Here is a 16,529-nt window from a genome sequence, read left to right as displayed (position 1 = left end):
CTCGCATAAAGTCTGTATTTTGTTACATCACCTAACACCCTACCTCTGTGTTTAGATGTAAATGTGATTTACGATCATACACGCTATACACAGAGGGTCAACTTCCTGCTTTCAGACATCAACAACATCTAAGTCTACCTCTTAACTTTTTGACGCTACCAATCCCTGTAGCGGGATAATTTCCATCTGCAACCGCAACCACAGTCAAATAATATTACTAGAAAATATTCATATTCATAAAATCACAAGTGCAATATTTTGAAACACAGCTTAGCCTTTTGTTAATCACCCTGTCGTCTCAGATTTTGAAATTATGCTTTACAGCGAAAGCAATCCAAGCGTTTGTGTAAGTTTATCGATAGCCTAGCATAGCATTATGTACACTTAGCACGGTTTACTCAATTGCGCACCAACTCATTCTGAGAGCCCCCACCTCTCCACTTACGCAATGTGATCCTTCGCGCTCATTTTTCAAAATAAAGGCCTGAAACTATGTCTAAAGACTGTTGACACCTTAGGGAAGCCACAGAAAAAGGAATCTGGTTGATATCCCTTTAAATGGAGGATAGACGTTTCAAAATAAGAGGCTCTTCCTGATTGGATTATCCTCAGGCTTTCACCTGCAAATCAGTTCTGTTATACCCACAGACAATATTTTTACAGTTTTGGAAACTTTAGAGTGTTTTCTATCCTAATCCGTCATTCATATGCATATTCTAGCATCTGGTCATGAGAAATAGGCTGTTTACTTTGGGAACGTTATTTTTCCAAACATAAAAATAGTGCCCCCTAGCTTCAAGAGGTTAGTGAAACAGAACTACTGTGATTTTTTTTATTTTTTATTCCACATCAGGCCGCAGTGGAAGTCTTTGGTCTGGTCCAGGAGTTACTTCCTGCTGCCTCCGCTCTGAACCAGAAATATGCCCCACCGGCTTTCAACCCCAACCAATCAACAGACAGCACTACGGGCAACCAGCCGGAGCAGGGCCTATCAGCTTGCACCACCTCCAGTCACTATGCTGTGATAGAGAGTGACCACCCTTACAAGCAGGCCGGAGTCGCACAGTATAAGGTAACGTACACACCCATACACACACACACGGAACAGTAGGACTATTCACAACATAGGAATTCTTAGTCAAGGGTAAAAAAAAAGTACATGTAAAATGATATATATATATATATATATATATATATATACACATACACATACACACACACACACACACACACACACAGTGGGGCAAAAAAGTATTTAGTCAGCCACCAATTGTGCAAGTTCTCCCACTTAAAAAGATGAGGCCGGTAATTTTTATCACCTCATACACCTCAACTATGAAAGACAAAATGAGAAGAAAAAAAATCCAGAAAATCACATTGTATGATTTTTTATGAATTTATTTGCAAATTATGGTGGAAAATAAGTATTTGGTCACCTACAAACAAGCAAGATTTCTGGCTCTCACAGACCTGTAACAACTCCTTTAAGAGGCTCCTCTGTCCTCCACTCCACTCGTTACCTGTATTAATGGCACCTGTTTGAACTTGTTATCAGTATAAAGGACACCTGTCCACAACCTCAAACAGTCACACTCCAAACTCCACTATGGCCAAGACCAAAGAGCTGTCAAAGGACACCAGAAACAAAATTGTTTCGAGAAAGTGACAGAGATGCTGGTTAACGTGCTCAACATCTGCTCTGACGACGAGCTCATGTCTGAAGGAGACGACACCTGCGAGGGTAAAAAAAAAAACGCCCTGTTAAGAACTATTTTTTAATTTTTTTATATATATATATATATATATATATATATATATATATATATATATATATATATATATATATATATATATATATATATATATATATATATTGACTTTCAATGTGCACCAGGCTGGGAAGACTGAATCTGCAATAGGTAAGCAGCTTGGTTTGAAGAAATCAACTGTGGGAGCAATTATTAGGAAATGGAAGACAAACAAGACCACTGGTAATCTCCCTCGATCTGGGGCTCCACGCAAGATCTCACCCCGTGGGGTCAAAATGATCACAAGAACGGTGAGCAAAAATCCCAGAACCACACGGGGGGACCTAGTGAATGACCTGCAGAGAGCTGGGACCAAAGTAACAAACCTACCATCAGTAGCACACTACGCCGCCAGGGACTCAAATCCTGCAGTGCCAGACGTGTCCCCCTGCTTAAGCCAGTACATGTCCAGGTCTGTCTGAAGTTTGCTAGAGAGCATTTAGATGATCCAGAAGAAGATTGGGAGAATGTCATATGGTCAGATGTAACCAAAATATAACTTTTTGGTAAAAACTCAACTCGTCGTGTTTGGAGGACAAAGAATGCTGAGTTGCATCCAAAGAACACCATACCTACTGTGAAGCATGGGGGTGGAAACATCATGCTTTGGGGCTGTTTTTCTGCAAAGGGACCAGGACGACTGATCCGTGTAAAGGAAAGAATGAATGGGGCCATGTATCGTGAGATTTTGAGTGAAAACCTCCTTCCATCAGCAAGGGCATTGACGATGAAACGTGGCTGGGTCTTTCAGCATGACAATGATCCCAAACACACCGCCCGGGCAACGAAGGAGTGACTTCGTAAGAAGCATTTCAAGGTCCTGGAGTGGCCTAGCCAGTCTCCAGATCTCAACCCCATAGAAAATCTTTGGAGGGAGTTGAAAGTCCGTGTTGCCCAGCAACAGCCCCAAAACATCACTGCTCTAGAGGAGTTCTGCATGGAGGAATGGGCCAAAATACCAGCAATAGTGTGTGAAAACCTTGTGAAGACTTACAGAAAACGTTTGACCTCTGTCGTTGCCAACAAAGGGTATAAAACAAAGTATTGAGATAAACTTTTTGTTATTGACCAAATACTTATTTTCCACCATAATTTGCAAATTCATTAAAAATCCTACAATGTGATTTTTCTCATTTTGTCTGTCATAGTTGAAGTGTACCTCTGCTGAAAATTACAGGCCTCTCTCATCATTTTAAGTTGGAGAACTTGCACAATTGGTGGCTGACTAAATACTTTTTTGCCCCACTGTGTATATATACACACACACACACACACACACACACACACACACACACACACACACAGACACTGTACCAGTTTTTCTTTATTTTTACTATTTTCTACATTGTAGAATAATAGTGGACATTAAAACTATGAAATAAACCATAAAAGTGTTTTACAGATTCTTCAAAGTAGCCACCCTTTGCTTTGATGACAGCTTTGCACACTATTTGCATTCTCAACCAGCTTCACCTGGAATGCTTTTCTAACAGTCTTGAAGGAGTTTCCACATATGCTGAGCACTTGCTGGTTGCTTTTCCTTCACTCTGCGATCCAACTCATCCCAAACCATCTCAATTGGGTTGAGATTGGGTGATTGTGGAGGCCAGGTTATCTGATGCAGCACTCCATCACTCTACTTCTTGGTCAAATAGCCCGGAGGTGTGTTGGGTCATTGTCCTGTTGAAAAACAAATGATAGTCCCACTAAGTGCAAACTAGATGGGATGGCATATCGCTGCAGAATGCTGTGGTAGCCATGCTGGTTGTGTGCCTTGAATTCTAAATAAATCACTGACAGTGTCACAAGCAATGCACCATCACACCACCTCCTCTCTGCTTCACGGAGGGAACCATACATGCGGAGATCATCTGTTCACCTACTCTGCGACTCACAAAGACACGGCAGTTAGAACTAAAAATCTCCAATTTGGACTCATCAGACAAAAGGACAGATTTCCGCCAGTGTGATGTCCATTGCTTGTGTGTCTTGGCCCACGCAAGTCCCTCCTTTTTGTTGGTGTCCTTTAGTAGTGGTTTCTTTGCAGCAATTCTACCATGAAGGCCTGATTCACACAATCTCCTCTGAACAGTTGATGTTGAGATGTATCTGTTACTTGAACTCTGAAGCATTTATTTGGGCTGCAGTTTCTGAGGCTGGTAACTCTAATGAACTTATCCTCTACAGCAGAATTGACTCTAGGTCTTCCATTCCTGTGGTTGTCCTCATGAGATCCAGTTTCATCATAGCATTTGATGGTTATTGTGACTGCACTTGAAGAAACTTTCAAAGTTCTTGAAATTTTCCGTATTGACTGACTGTCTTAAAGTAATAATGGACTGTCATTTCTCTTTCCTTATTTGAGCTGTTCTTGCCATAAAATGGACTTGGTCTTTTACCAAATAGGGCTATCTTCTGTATACCAACCCTACCTTGTCACAACACTGATTTCTCAAAAGCATGAAGAAGGAAAGAAATTCCCCAAATTAACTTTTTAACAAGGCACACCTGTTAATTGAACTGACTACCTCATGAAGTTGGTTGAGAGAATGCCAAGTGTGTGCAAAGCTCTCAAGGCAAAGGGTGGCTACTTTGAAGCAGTATACTTGTACCCAACACTTGTTTGGTTGCTACATGATCCCATATGTCTTATTTCATAGTTGTGATGTCTTCACTATTATTCAACAATGTAGAAAATATAAAAAATAAGTAGGTGTGTCCAAACTTTTGACTGGTACTGTATATTGGCGCTGATAGAGTCACATTGGACTTCCTACTAGGGCACACTGCCTCAGTGCTAAAAGTGTAACTCTGGTTCATATGCACATGTATATATGAGCGTGGATGATTTCCTTTAATTGTTTCTTGGCTTTGACCATCCTCTCCCCCACCACACCTCAGGTGTCGTTCCCGGACTGCGTGCGGTGGACCACCATCGAGTTTGACCCCCAGTGTGGCACGGCCCAGCCCGAGGATGTCCTCCGCCTGCTCATCCCGAGCCGCTCAATCCACCTGTCCAGCCACGGCACCAAGCCCCTGGCCCATGACACCATCAACACCTGGGTGGAGCTCAAGAAGATCTCCGGCTCCAATGGCTGGCCCACCACCGTTCTAGTGCTGCCAGGTAAGATAAGAGGTCCAACTATTCACCCCCAGTCAGATGACACTCTTTGACAAAGCTTTTATTTTTAGGCTCTGATCCATGCGTAATTATTGTTCTGTGGCTAATGCTGAGTGGGCAAAACTGGTTGTAATGACTTAGTTTCAAACAGATTTGCCATTTGGTTGATAGTTTTTTGTTTCAGTAGGAAGGCATTTCATTTGACTAGCTAACTAAAATGACACGCAAGGAAACAAATCATCTGAACCAATCGAAGGTTAGCTTATAGATCGATTCGGGGAAGCTCAATCTCTTCAATGGACAGCTCCGCTAATCTACATTAAAGTAGTCCCCCTGTCCTCCCTGCTGTCAATATCACCGTATCACCTGTGTGTTCTTCCTCTGGGATTCCAGGAAACGAGGCCCTGTTCTCCTTGGAAACGGCCTCTGACTACGTAAAAGACGAGAAGGCCTGTTTCTACGGCTTCAAATGTGTTGCCGTGGGATACGAATTCAACCCTGGACCAGATGAGGTAAAGAGGAACTTGTTTTTGCATGTACCCCAAAACAAGATTTTCCTATTCTTGTACTGTCTATAGTCAAAAGTTTTTTGACAACAAATGATAGATTTAGATATGCTGTTAGAAAATCTTGAATTGACGATTATTGCTCATAATTCGCCACGACCGTCAAGCTTGGCCTCTGTCCCAGGCCTTGATTTCCACTACTCATTGTGTCCTGATCCCTCCACCCCTCTCGAGCTGTTCGCTTATCAAGCTTGTATGCATCTCGAACAGGGCAAAAGACATATGCTTGCCTGAGCAGCAGAGAAAGTTCCTTAATAAGTACATTAAATTCACATTAAATGATTCAGCCCTCTAGCCTACAATAAGGAAAAATATCTCGTCATATTTTTTTAAACAAGTTCCCTTTCCAAAACAGAGCTTGCTTTGAAGCTTGAATTGGGGTAGGGAAAGACATTGCAAGTGCCACACATTGTTATTGGTATAGATGCAGATGAACTACAGCAATTTACATGCGTGTTTATCTGGTAACAAACATACTATTTGTTGTGCTTCAGCATTTAAACGCAGCTGGAAACAGCTGCTCCTCCACTGCAACTTCGACACTGGTGAAATGCATGTCTGAGTGTGCCGAGTGGAAAGTGAGAGAGGAGAGAGGGAGGAAGAGATGGTAGCCATTCACATACTCTTCTCGCTAGATCACTTAAAATGTATCCCTTGCTTGCTACCAAGTTACATTCACTGTAGACACTTGTGAAAAATGTAATCCACAGTTGGTTCACTGGCTCCAACCACACGTGAAATGTTGTCAGTTATGGCTTTATCTGAGAGTTTTAAGTCGTTTGATGGAATGCATGCATGTATAAACTGAAATTGGAGAATATATTCATTCCCCTTTAAGTCAAATGTGAAAAAAAATGATAGGTTTCCCTGTAAAATTCTAACTTGAACTTACTTTACTGTATTCACTGAGGCGTGTGTGTGCGTAATTTCATCAACAAAAATAGTGACAAAATTATTTGAAAAAAACTATAACTAAACAAAGATTATTTTTAGACGAGACAAAATTAGCAAAAATCTGACTAAGTGGACTAGACAAGAGATTTTGGAGAGATTGAGAGCTTTTCCGTAATGAGCATTGTGTGTTTCAGGGTATTATCCAGCTGGAGAAGGAGTTGGCATACTTGGGCAGTGTGTGTGCTGCTGCTCTTATGAAGAAGGATCTGGCTCTGCCTATAGGTGAGGGAGATGCAAGAACATTACAACATGGTAGAACTGATAGGGAACACAGGAGAAAAGATATTGAACTTCAACTCATATTCTTTCAAAACAAGTACCAGGTGCTTAGTTCTCATTATTGAACTTTACTATTGTTTTTCATTTTCAGCTAAAGTGCAAATAAATGGTCTCTATATTGGCGCCCTTGCACTTACAATGGAGTGCAATGGAGCAGAATGTTATTTTTTCTCTTTTCAAAACTGGTTAATAATTTAGTCCAGGACATTTAGTCCAGGACATAAAGTGAAAAATCTCAATTTCAGTGCATCTTTTTTTAAAATTGGTTCTGTGCAGTTGTAAATCAAACAAATACACATGTTGATCATCAAATGTTTTTTACATTTCATATTATTTTAGGAGAAGTAGTGAATCGTGCAAGGGTGCCAATATATTTGACTGCAACTGTATGTGCATGTAAGATTATAATTTGCACTAAATGGCATATACTGTTTTATACTCTGTACTTTTTTCCAGGGAACGAACTTGAAGAGGACCTTGAGATTCTTGAAGAGGCCTCTCTTCAGGTATTCTGATGTCATTTAACTTTTTTTTATGAAAATCACATTGTGACATAACAAAAGCTGTCAAGGGTGTAACCATGACTTATGAAAAATCACAATGGACACATTTCTTCCATCAAGCCTTCGTCAGCATGTAACCATGACATACCTCTGTCTCCACCCCCTCTCCTTCCCACCTTAACTCCCCTCTCTCCCCACAGGTGTGTAAGGCCCACTCAGGTATCCTGGGCAAGGGGCTCGTCCTGTCCCACTCCCCCACCATCCTAGAGGCTCTGGAGGGCAACCTGCCCCTGCACCTGCAGACCAACGAGCACTCCTTCCTGGAGGACTTCATTACCTGTGTGCAGAACTCCAGCGGAGGACGCCTGGCCAGGTGAGAGAAAGGAAGAGAGCATGTAGACACAAAAAGCGTAGGCCCGGACACACATTCCCACATACACACGCACACTAAGCATGGACGTACGTACACACACAAACACATACTACTGTGAAACAAATATCAGCTCATGGCCAGGTTGTCAATAAATAGATTAATGCATAAATGCCCCCCCCCCCCTCCAGGTGGCTGCAGCCAGACTCGTACGCGGACCCCCAGAAGACATCTCTGATTCTGAACAAGGATGACATCCGCTGCAGCTGGCCCACCACAGTGGCCGTCCAGACCAAAGACCAGTACGGAGACATAGTGCACGTGCCAAACATGAAGGTCAGGTTTTATTTTTCTGTTTTTTTTTTCTCTCTCGATTCTTACCTCATGTAAAATAAAGCCTACATCATCACATTATTTTGTAGTGACAGTGATCATCCACTTATTTTTTTAGTACACTACCTATTCAGACTGTTAGCTAACATGTTGTTCAGACTTGGTTGAGAAAGCTAGCTACCAAGTCACTGAAATTTGCATTAAACCCTTACATTGGCGTATATAGATAGTGCCAAATTGATATGTTTTTAACAAAATAACTGTAAAAAGCATATGGATGACCATGGTAGCAACTGAAAGAGAACACTTTGGAGTTTATCAGACCAAAGGTGAGAACAAAACAGTTCACCTGAAACAGAACTGAATCCAAACATTACATTATTTTATGTACAGTACATTTTGCACTTACTGTACTTTTCACCGCATTTGTCAGTAACAAAATCTGAAAATTCTCTGGATACATTCAGTAACATAATACGAATATTCATTGAAATGTTGGAATTGGCGCAAGACAAGATATAACAATTCCAAGGCTTTGAGCGTGAGGTCTAACTGGTGTCTCCAAGTGGCCACACAACTCTCCAACTGCACAGTTCTTAAGTCATTTCAATGCACTTACTTTGCCATTTTAGTAATTTAGCAGATGCTCTTATCCAGAGCGACTTACAGGAGCAATTAGAAGCTCAAGGACACATCAACAGATTTTTCACTTAGTCTGCCAGAGGATTCAAACCAGCGACCATTCGGTTACTGGCCCAATGCTTTTAACCGCTAGGCTACCTGCTGCCCTCCAAAAGCGCAATCCAAAAACAATACATAAATCACATTCTTTGTCAGGTGGGCATCATTTGCAAGCTAATTATATTACCAACATGACTAAATATGATCTTAGTGTAAGGCTTTCAAAAGGCACTTCAGACAGATTGTAATTTTGGTGGGCATAGACTGGAGTCATGAATGCATTCAAATGTGTGTTCCGCGTTCAAATTTTCTTCACAATACAACAAACATAGGCTCAAGCTGTTCAGGACAACACAGGGTATAACGCATCCTTGTAACTGGAGCAAACATAGTGATCATAAACATTTTAAAATATAGAAATGTATAGTTCTTGTGTGGCATCAAAGCGGTATTTATTATAATTCTCAATGTCTCATCTGTCAGAACACATCAACTCCTCTCGATTTACAGCATTTCCCTCACTCAGCATTTCACTCACTCAGATGACAAATGTGCAAAAGTAGCCCCATTAAAAAAAAATATATATATATATATTATTTTTTTCCTTTTAACTCTGCATTATTGGAATAGGACTTACCCGTGTCTACACCAGTTGTTTACGAAGCATGTGATGTAACATTGGATATGATTTGTGGCATATTTTCGTGTGCGGTGCTCCAGTTTATAATGGCTGTCAGTCAAAACATATACAGAGCTGTGAAGTGCAGAAACCTGAGCTCTGACGACATGTATTGCAGGTTAATGTACACAGCCACTGCATTCCAATTTAGGCACTTATCAATGACATACGGGATGACAGGCCATGAGTGGAAAGGTTAACTTGGGACATTTTCAACTCTGGGCACAAGCTCTCTAGTTGCCAACCTTTAAGTTGCTGAGTGTCCCCTTGTGTCCATCGAAAATGACTGGGCGCTAATAGTCTCAGCAAATTTGATCCCACTGTAATGTTAGCACATTTTAATGATGAACATAATGAGGATATTTTTGCTAACGTTAGCGAACTGTACGCCCATGTCTCTCCCTCTCCTCTCTCCCAGGTGGAGGTGAAGGCGGTGCCCGTCTCCCAGAAGAAGTCCATGCAGCAGGAGTGCATGAGGAAGCTGCAGCGTCTCCCAGGCAGCACCAACCCCTCATTCTCGGGCACCGCTGACCTTACGTTCGGGGGCCTGCCCATGCCGAAGCTGGAGGCCACCTATGAGCCCATGATCGTCAAGGAAGCGCGCTACATTGCCATCACAATGATGAAGGTTAGGGAACCACAGAGATAAAAACACTGCAGTGCTTGAGGCATCACTACAGACCTGGGTTCGACTCTGGGCTGTGTCTCAGCCGGCCACGACTGGGAGACCCATGAGGCGACACACAATTGGCCCAACGCCTTCTGGGTTAGAGGAGGGTCTGGCCGGCCGGGATGTTCTTGTCCCATCGCTCTCTAGCAACTCCTGTGGCGGGCCGCTGACACGGTCACCATTTGTACAGTGTTTCCTTAAGAATGTATTATTTACAATTACGGCCTACCGGGGAACAGCCTTGTTTAACTTCTTGTTAATCTAACCACGGTGTCAGATTTCTAAAATGCTTTTCGGCGAAAGCATACCTAGCCCAGAACATAGCCCAGTTGACAAATTATTTCAAACCGTAACCAGCCAAGCAGAAGCGTTACAAAACTCAGAAATAGAGATAAAATGAATCCCTTACCTTTGATGATCTTCTTATGGTGGCACTCAGAAGACATTCATTTACTCAATAAATGTTCCTTTTGTTCGATAGTCTCTTTATATCCAAAAACCTCAGTTTTGTTTGCTTGTTTTCTTCAGTAATCCACAGGCTCAAACACAGTCACAGCAGGCAGACAAAAAAATCCAAATTTTATCCGTAAAGTTCATAGAAACATGTCAAACAATGTTCATATTCAATCCTCAGGTTGTTTTTAGCCTAAATGATCTATAATATTTCAACCGGACAATAACGTCGTCAATATAAAAGGTAAACAAGAAATGCACTCTCTCGGGATTGCGCATGAAAAAGCTCTGTGACACGTCAGCGTCCACTCATTCAGACTGGTCTTACTCCCTCATTTATAAGAATACAACCCTGAAACAATTTCTAAAGACTGTTGACATCTAGTGGAAGGCATAGGATCTGCAAATTGTCCTAAGTCAATGGATACTGTAATACAAAAGTACAAAACCACAAAAAAAATGTTTTCGCTTGCCAAATCAGTTCTGTTATACTCAGACACTATTTTAACAGTTTTGGAAACTTTAGATTGTTTTCTATCCAAAACTACCAGTTATACGCATATCATATCTTCTGGGCCCGAGTAGCAGAGGCCGTTTAATTTGGGCATGCTTTTCATCCAACATTCCGAATGCTGCCCCCTACCCTAGAGAGGTTAAAAATGTTTTATCTCTGTGCATTAGAATGAAACAAATGTATCCGCTTGTAAGTAAAGAATACTGGTTTATTTCTTCCTGGGATGTGTTTCATGCCAAGAAGATTCCCTCTGCTCTTGTACTTTTCCCTTCACATGTCAGATAGATCTGAATGGAAAAGCAACATGGCAGAACCTAGAAGAATGTGTTTGTTTCATATGATTGTGTTTTAATTTCCATTTTTTATGTATTGTGTATATAGATATTTATAGTATAATTGTTGTTAACTGATCTCAGCATGATTCCCTGGCTAAATAAAAGTTAAATAAAAAACGTAAAACTAAAGGGGAAGCTGTTGCTCAACTGGCCCATGTTTCCTTGTAAAATAATACAGAGAAATTATGTATTTTTTGTTAGTGTAACATTTTTTGACACAATGTTTATTTTCTCCTTGTCCAGGCCTATGAGAATTACTCATTTGAGGAACTTCGCTTTGCTTCACCCACTCCAAAGAGGTAAGAGATGAGATAAAGGTCAATCAAGTGCAGCAAAAGTAATTGAATGAGAACGAACACCATTTGAACCCAGGTTTTATGACAAAAGTTGATGAGAAGTGAGGGGGAAGTGGGTCTGTCCATTTGGAGTGAAGCGCTTTCATCCCTGTTTCTCTCCACCGCCAGGCCCAGTGAGAACATGTTGATCCGGGCTAACACAGACGGGACGTACAGTGCCAACTGGACCCCCGGGGCTGTGGGCCTCTACACAATCCACGTCACCATTGACGGCATTGAGATCGGTAACGTAGAACAGGGTTGGGTTCACTTATATTTCTATTTAGTAATTTCATTGTAGTAAGTTAACAGAGATTCCTATTCCCATTTTCCCGTATTCAAATTGGACTAGAGCTCAAGTCAGTTGATGTAATATTTTTGTTTCTGTTCATTTAAAGTTTCACAGCACAAGCCCTCCAAAAACTGTATGTTGGTATTGTGGTTAGTCTATTATTAGAGAAACTAACTGTATTAGTTAGGAAATGTATTAAACATATATTAGTTGTTAATTTAAATTCAAGTTATCTGCCTGCGGAGTGTGGACTGTGCACATGTTTAACCCACTAGATGCTGGTCTGGAGGTGGAGGTGAAAGACCCTCCTAAAGGCATGATCCCACCTGGCACACAGATGGTCAAACCCAAGGCCGAGCCCCAACCTAGCAAGGTGAGACCGACACACCTGACCCCACACACACCTGAGAACACACACTCATCTGAGAACGGACACGTCGCTAAACCAAAGAACATGAAAACACACCGTCACAGCCAGTAGTGTGTTCATTCACTGTTTGTTTCTGGTCCTCTGTTGTTTCCTCCAGCTGTTGTAAGTGTCTGGATGTAATGCATAGGAATATTTATTTTGCGTCTTGTTCACTCTCATTCCAACGGGCGCTTATCTGTTTATACATTTATCATGAAGAACATTGCAACATGCAGTGAATATTTCCACTGTCACGAACCAAGTTATGTATCATTGTTTTTGTGGCTGACAATAATTTAACTGAAAATGGGGAAACAAGCAACAAACTGCAAATTTTCACTCAACTCTTTGTATCTCCCTTCTGATCTTGTGTACAGTGGATCATATCCAACGCCAATAAGAGAACTGGGTGGATGGTCGGGTTTCTTATTGTTTTAATTTATTACCTTTTTATTATTTAGCCATCTGTATTTTAAGTCAACCTTGGGTTTGCACTGGATATGTCCAACCAGCACTGTTCAGAACGGAGCACTTCTACACTTTCTCCCACTGTGTGTGTGTGTACACTTTACATGCGTGTGTGTGTGATCCGTGACCAAGAGTGCCTGCATTGCCTTTGTGATTATGTCTGTCTCTCTACAGTGTGTGTGTCCTCCTCCACTCTGTTGCCTCTTTTTCGCTTTCCCCTGCTGAGGCTCCTACGGCTTACTGTCTTCCTGTCTCCTCTGCTTCTCTCTCAGGTCCGCAAATTTGTGTCCAAGGACAGCGCAGGCCTCCGTGTGCGTAGTCACCCTTCCCTGCAGAGCGAACAGATAGGCATAGTGCAAGTCAATGGCACCATCACTTTCATTGATGAGGTAAACTGTTCTAGACTAGGCGATTTGATCGAGTTGTAGCATTAGATTCTCTTTATTTTCTTATCTTTTGTTTGTCTGTTTTTTTCTTAATTCCTCTTAATTTTACTGCATACTAACTTGACATCCAAGTGTGTGACCTTAAAGGTTTGCAACATTACAGAAACATTCACAAAAGTTCCTCCAACCTTCTGGAAAACCTGTGAACTTTGGAAAAGTTTCTGGGATTTTGCAACCTTAACCTCAGACTTTCGTGCAAGTCATGCATTATGGTCAGTGGGGGATTTCGGTGGAAATCTGAGATATATGTGCAGAATACGAGTCAGGATTCAGTCCTCGCAATCTACAGAGTAAATGTGTATGACGGTTTTGAGTACAGTAAACTGCAGTGGGTCTACCTCTTTCTAGTTATTGCTGCTTCTCTTCTGAGCTCACTTATTTGTTACTTTTGCCTTTGTGTTGCTTCATACACATGCAAGACACTCCGAGGCTGCAGCGAGAAAAACATCAACCTTATTTCAGAGCATGTTGCGTACAATTTTGTGTAGGAAAGAAGCACCAGTCATAATTGTGTCCTCCATTTTAGCCTAGGAAGGCCTTTCAGAGTTTTCGTCAAACCTCTTCACAAACCTTGGCAAAAAGCAGAGACCGTCCAAACCAATACTAGAGAGAGTCACAGCATTCTGCTAAGTGATGTTACTCTCAATTCAGTGTGTTTTCACAAAGCATGCTACCAAGCATCAGCCATTTATTTTAGGACCGGTTTTAAATCTGGGTTTTACATTGTTCTGCACCACCCAGTATAGGTGACTCTGCCTTTCTTCTTGTTGAATCTGCATTTCTGGAGCCATTCAGTTGACTACCCTATTATTCGGCCTCCCTCTCTCTCCCGCTGCAGCCTCGCGTAAGGTGCTCTTATTGCCCCGGGGACTCCGCCAGCCCTCTTTCCGTTTCCATAGTGACATGAGGGGGGCATGGCTGTGCTCTCTGCCCTCTGTTGCTTGTTTTCCCATAGATCCACAATGATGATGGTGTTTGGCTCAGGCTGAATGATGAGACAGTAAAGAAGTATGTGCCCAACATGAATGGGTACACTGAAGCCTGGTGCCTCTCTTTTAACCAGCATGTGGGCAGGAGCCTGCTGGTCCCAGCCAACGTAAGTAAAATGACGATCAGTCAGTCAGTCTGTAGGATAGAAGGGTAGTCTACCCCCCTATGCTGCTCATTTGGGGAAAACATCACAAATCAGTGCTTCCACCATTCATGTGTAACTCAATTGGAACCCCCCCCCCCAACTCAATGGGATTGATTTGATGTGTGATGATGGTTGTATTGAAGTTTGAAGATTCCCCTTTATCTACTACCTACCTACCTACCTACACACTGTGTATAGTGATATTGGATGGTGTCCGTTCCCCAAATGTCTACAAGCATGAAGTATTGAGAACCTCCTTTAACAGTTTGAAAGAACTTAAGTGTGTTGTTGCATGATGTGTCCAACTGGATGTCACTGCTGTGTCATGAGCCTTCACTAAGGGCAACGTGCATGTCTCAGGGGATTAAAAATATTTACTTTAGCGTGACTAGAATCATGCGTTCAGTTGGACTCTCGTAAAACCCTCACATGATCAGTTAATACATCCCCAATGCATGAATGGACCAGAAAGAGAGAGGTAGTCGATGAGCAATTTCAGTGTGTTTAGTTTAGGAGGGTCTTAGCTGCACTGTCTGCTATTCTCTTCACCTCTTTCTCATTGCTTCTTCTCGCCCACGCTTCATAAGCACAGGCACCTCAGAGCAACACGAAAAAAGCTCTTCTCTCTCAAAAGAGATTTCACATACATTTGTTCCATGGCACAAACAACCTTTAAAATATAAAGGCCAGTTTGTTAGACTCAGATGAAGCCTGGTCCTGGCCTAAAAAAAAACATTTTTCATTTGTGCATGCTTTTTAGGCCAGGATTAGACTTAATCTGGGTCTGGGAATTTGGCCCTGTCTAATCAGGGACTTCATAGGTGGATAGGTTAAGAAAAGTTAATATTCATTCATTTAAAGTCATTGCCTACGTATTCACAGCTATTCGTAAAATGGATGGTTTTCAGTCATGAGGCAATCATTGGTCCCCAACACAGTTTCATATAAAAATTGTGCTTCTACCACTCCACAATTCCACCTATGCATTTGGTTGCTCTATGAGGCTTCTAAGGTTCAGAGGCTTCTATGTAAAGGGTGTTGTCAAACAGCATGACACGCTACATCCTATGTGTTGAAAGGGATTTTGAGATTTTCTGGGGGCGATTGTTAACTCAAAATGGGTTTAAAAATTCCAACCCCTTCCCACACAAAATAAAACATTTCTGTGTTCCGAATCCTTCACAACATCTTGCCATTTCTTCACAATTGCTTGAGTACAAGGCCTTTCTGGTACCCTGTCAAAATTGGTGAAAACCTACTCTTCTCAAGTTCAATTACAAAATAACTTATACACGGCCAAAATTGCAGAAAAAAATATTAATAATGATTTCTTCCCAAAAAAAAGACTTCAGCGCTTGTTCTCTCCCTTTTTCTCACACTTAAATGAATCCTCTTGCCGTTTCTTGACTTGTACTTACGATTTGTTGCTCAGAGTGTCTTTAACGCTAGCCAAGGAGTCAGGGATATCGGCTTTTTGTCGTGGACCCCCTTAACTATATTCCCACAGGTGAGTTGTGTGAAGGAGAGATGTGTATGGCTTGGCTGCTCTGTTGCTTTTTCATCCATCTGTTATTTCTACGTTTCCTATTGAAACCCCTCCACCTCTGTGAAGTTCTTCAATTTGAGTTATGGTGAACTTTGAGTTTTTAACCACAGTTGCATGACTTTCTGAGTAGTTTAATTTAAGAACACTGTCGTTCTACCTCCATTCCCCTTTAGGAATCAACTATTCATTCAAGGTCCATTTGTTATGCTATCTGCCCCGTGATAACTTTGTTCCCATTTCACGTGAAATTCAAGCTATCGAGTGAAATGGACATTTGTGTGTTGCATGAGGGTTAATAACAATGACACTAATATGTTACATGTGGCTTTTGTATGAAAGGGTAGATGACATATAGCCTACTGTATGTGTCTAGTACTCTGGCCCCAATTTTGTAATTTACATTTGACATTTTAGTAATTTAGCAGATGCTCTTATCCAGAGCAACTTACAGTAGTGAGTGGATAATTTTTTTCTGATTTTTCCCATGCTAACATTCATCTCCCTTTTTAGTAGAAGTCTACCCATAACCACACATCTATGAAACAATTGAAACATATTTCAGGCTTGCACAGTATGAAGTGATACATTATTTTAGTTGATGCATTTAGTCATACCTTTAGTCGTCACACTTT

General features: G+C 41.5%; 1 protein-coding gene across 41 annotated transcripts in view; it reads left to right on the top strand.

Moving 5' to 3' along the window:
* Nucleotides 1–16,529, top strand: part of LOC110519948 (E3 ubiquitin-protein ligase MYCBP2) — a 344,341-nt gene that overhangs the window by 224,034 nt on the left and 103,778 nt on the right. For 30 of the 41 annotated variants that reach the window (XR_016494672.1, XR_016494674.1, XM_090229470.1 and 27 more), the window contains 13 exons: nucleotides 854–1,072; nucleotides 4,710–4,932; nucleotides 5,323–5,441; nucleotides 6,584–6,671; nucleotides 7,185–7,234; nucleotides 7,432–7,604; nucleotides 7,793–7,937; nucleotides 9,713–9,922; nucleotides 11,510–11,565; nucleotides 11,731–11,846; nucleotides 12,169–12,266; nucleotides 13,043–13,159; nucleotides 14,172–14,312. Coding sequence is in view for 37 of the 41 variants with exons in the window: in XM_090229470.1 (XP_090085596.1) it covers nucleotides 854–1,072; nucleotides 4,710–4,932; nucleotides 5,323–5,441; nucleotides 6,584–6,671; nucleotides 7,185–7,234; nucleotides 7,432–7,604; nucleotides 7,793–7,937; nucleotides 9,713–9,922; nucleotides 11,510–11,565; nucleotides 11,731–11,846; nucleotides 12,169–12,266; nucleotides 13,043–13,159; nucleotides 14,172–14,312 (1,755 nt within the window). In the remaining 4 variants the exon portion in view is untranslated. The remainder of the gene's footprint in view (nucleotides 1–853; nucleotides 1,073–4,709; nucleotides 4,933–5,322; nucleotides 5,442–6,583; nucleotides 6,672–7,184; nucleotides 7,235–7,431; nucleotides 7,605–7,792; nucleotides 7,938–9,712; nucleotides 9,923–11,509; nucleotides 11,566–11,730; nucleotides 11,847–12,168; nucleotides 12,267–13,042; nucleotides 13,160–14,171; nucleotides 14,313–16,529) is intronic. The other 11 variants (XR_016494675.1, XM_090229486.1, XM_090229496.1 and 8 more) reach the window with 2 other exon arrangements.

This window comes from Oncorhynchus mykiss, chromosome 3 (genome assembly GCF_057628025.1).
Source record: "Oncorhynchus mykiss isolate SJ-2025 chromosome 3, ASM5762802v1, whole genome shotgun sequence".
NCBI classification, from domain to species: Eukaryota; Metazoa; Chordata; class Actinopteri; order Salmoniformes; family Salmonidae; genus Oncorhynchus; species Oncorhynchus mykiss.
The sequence above is the reverse complement of the archived record's forward strand: the minus strand, read 5'-3'. Positions and strand labels throughout refer to the sequence as shown.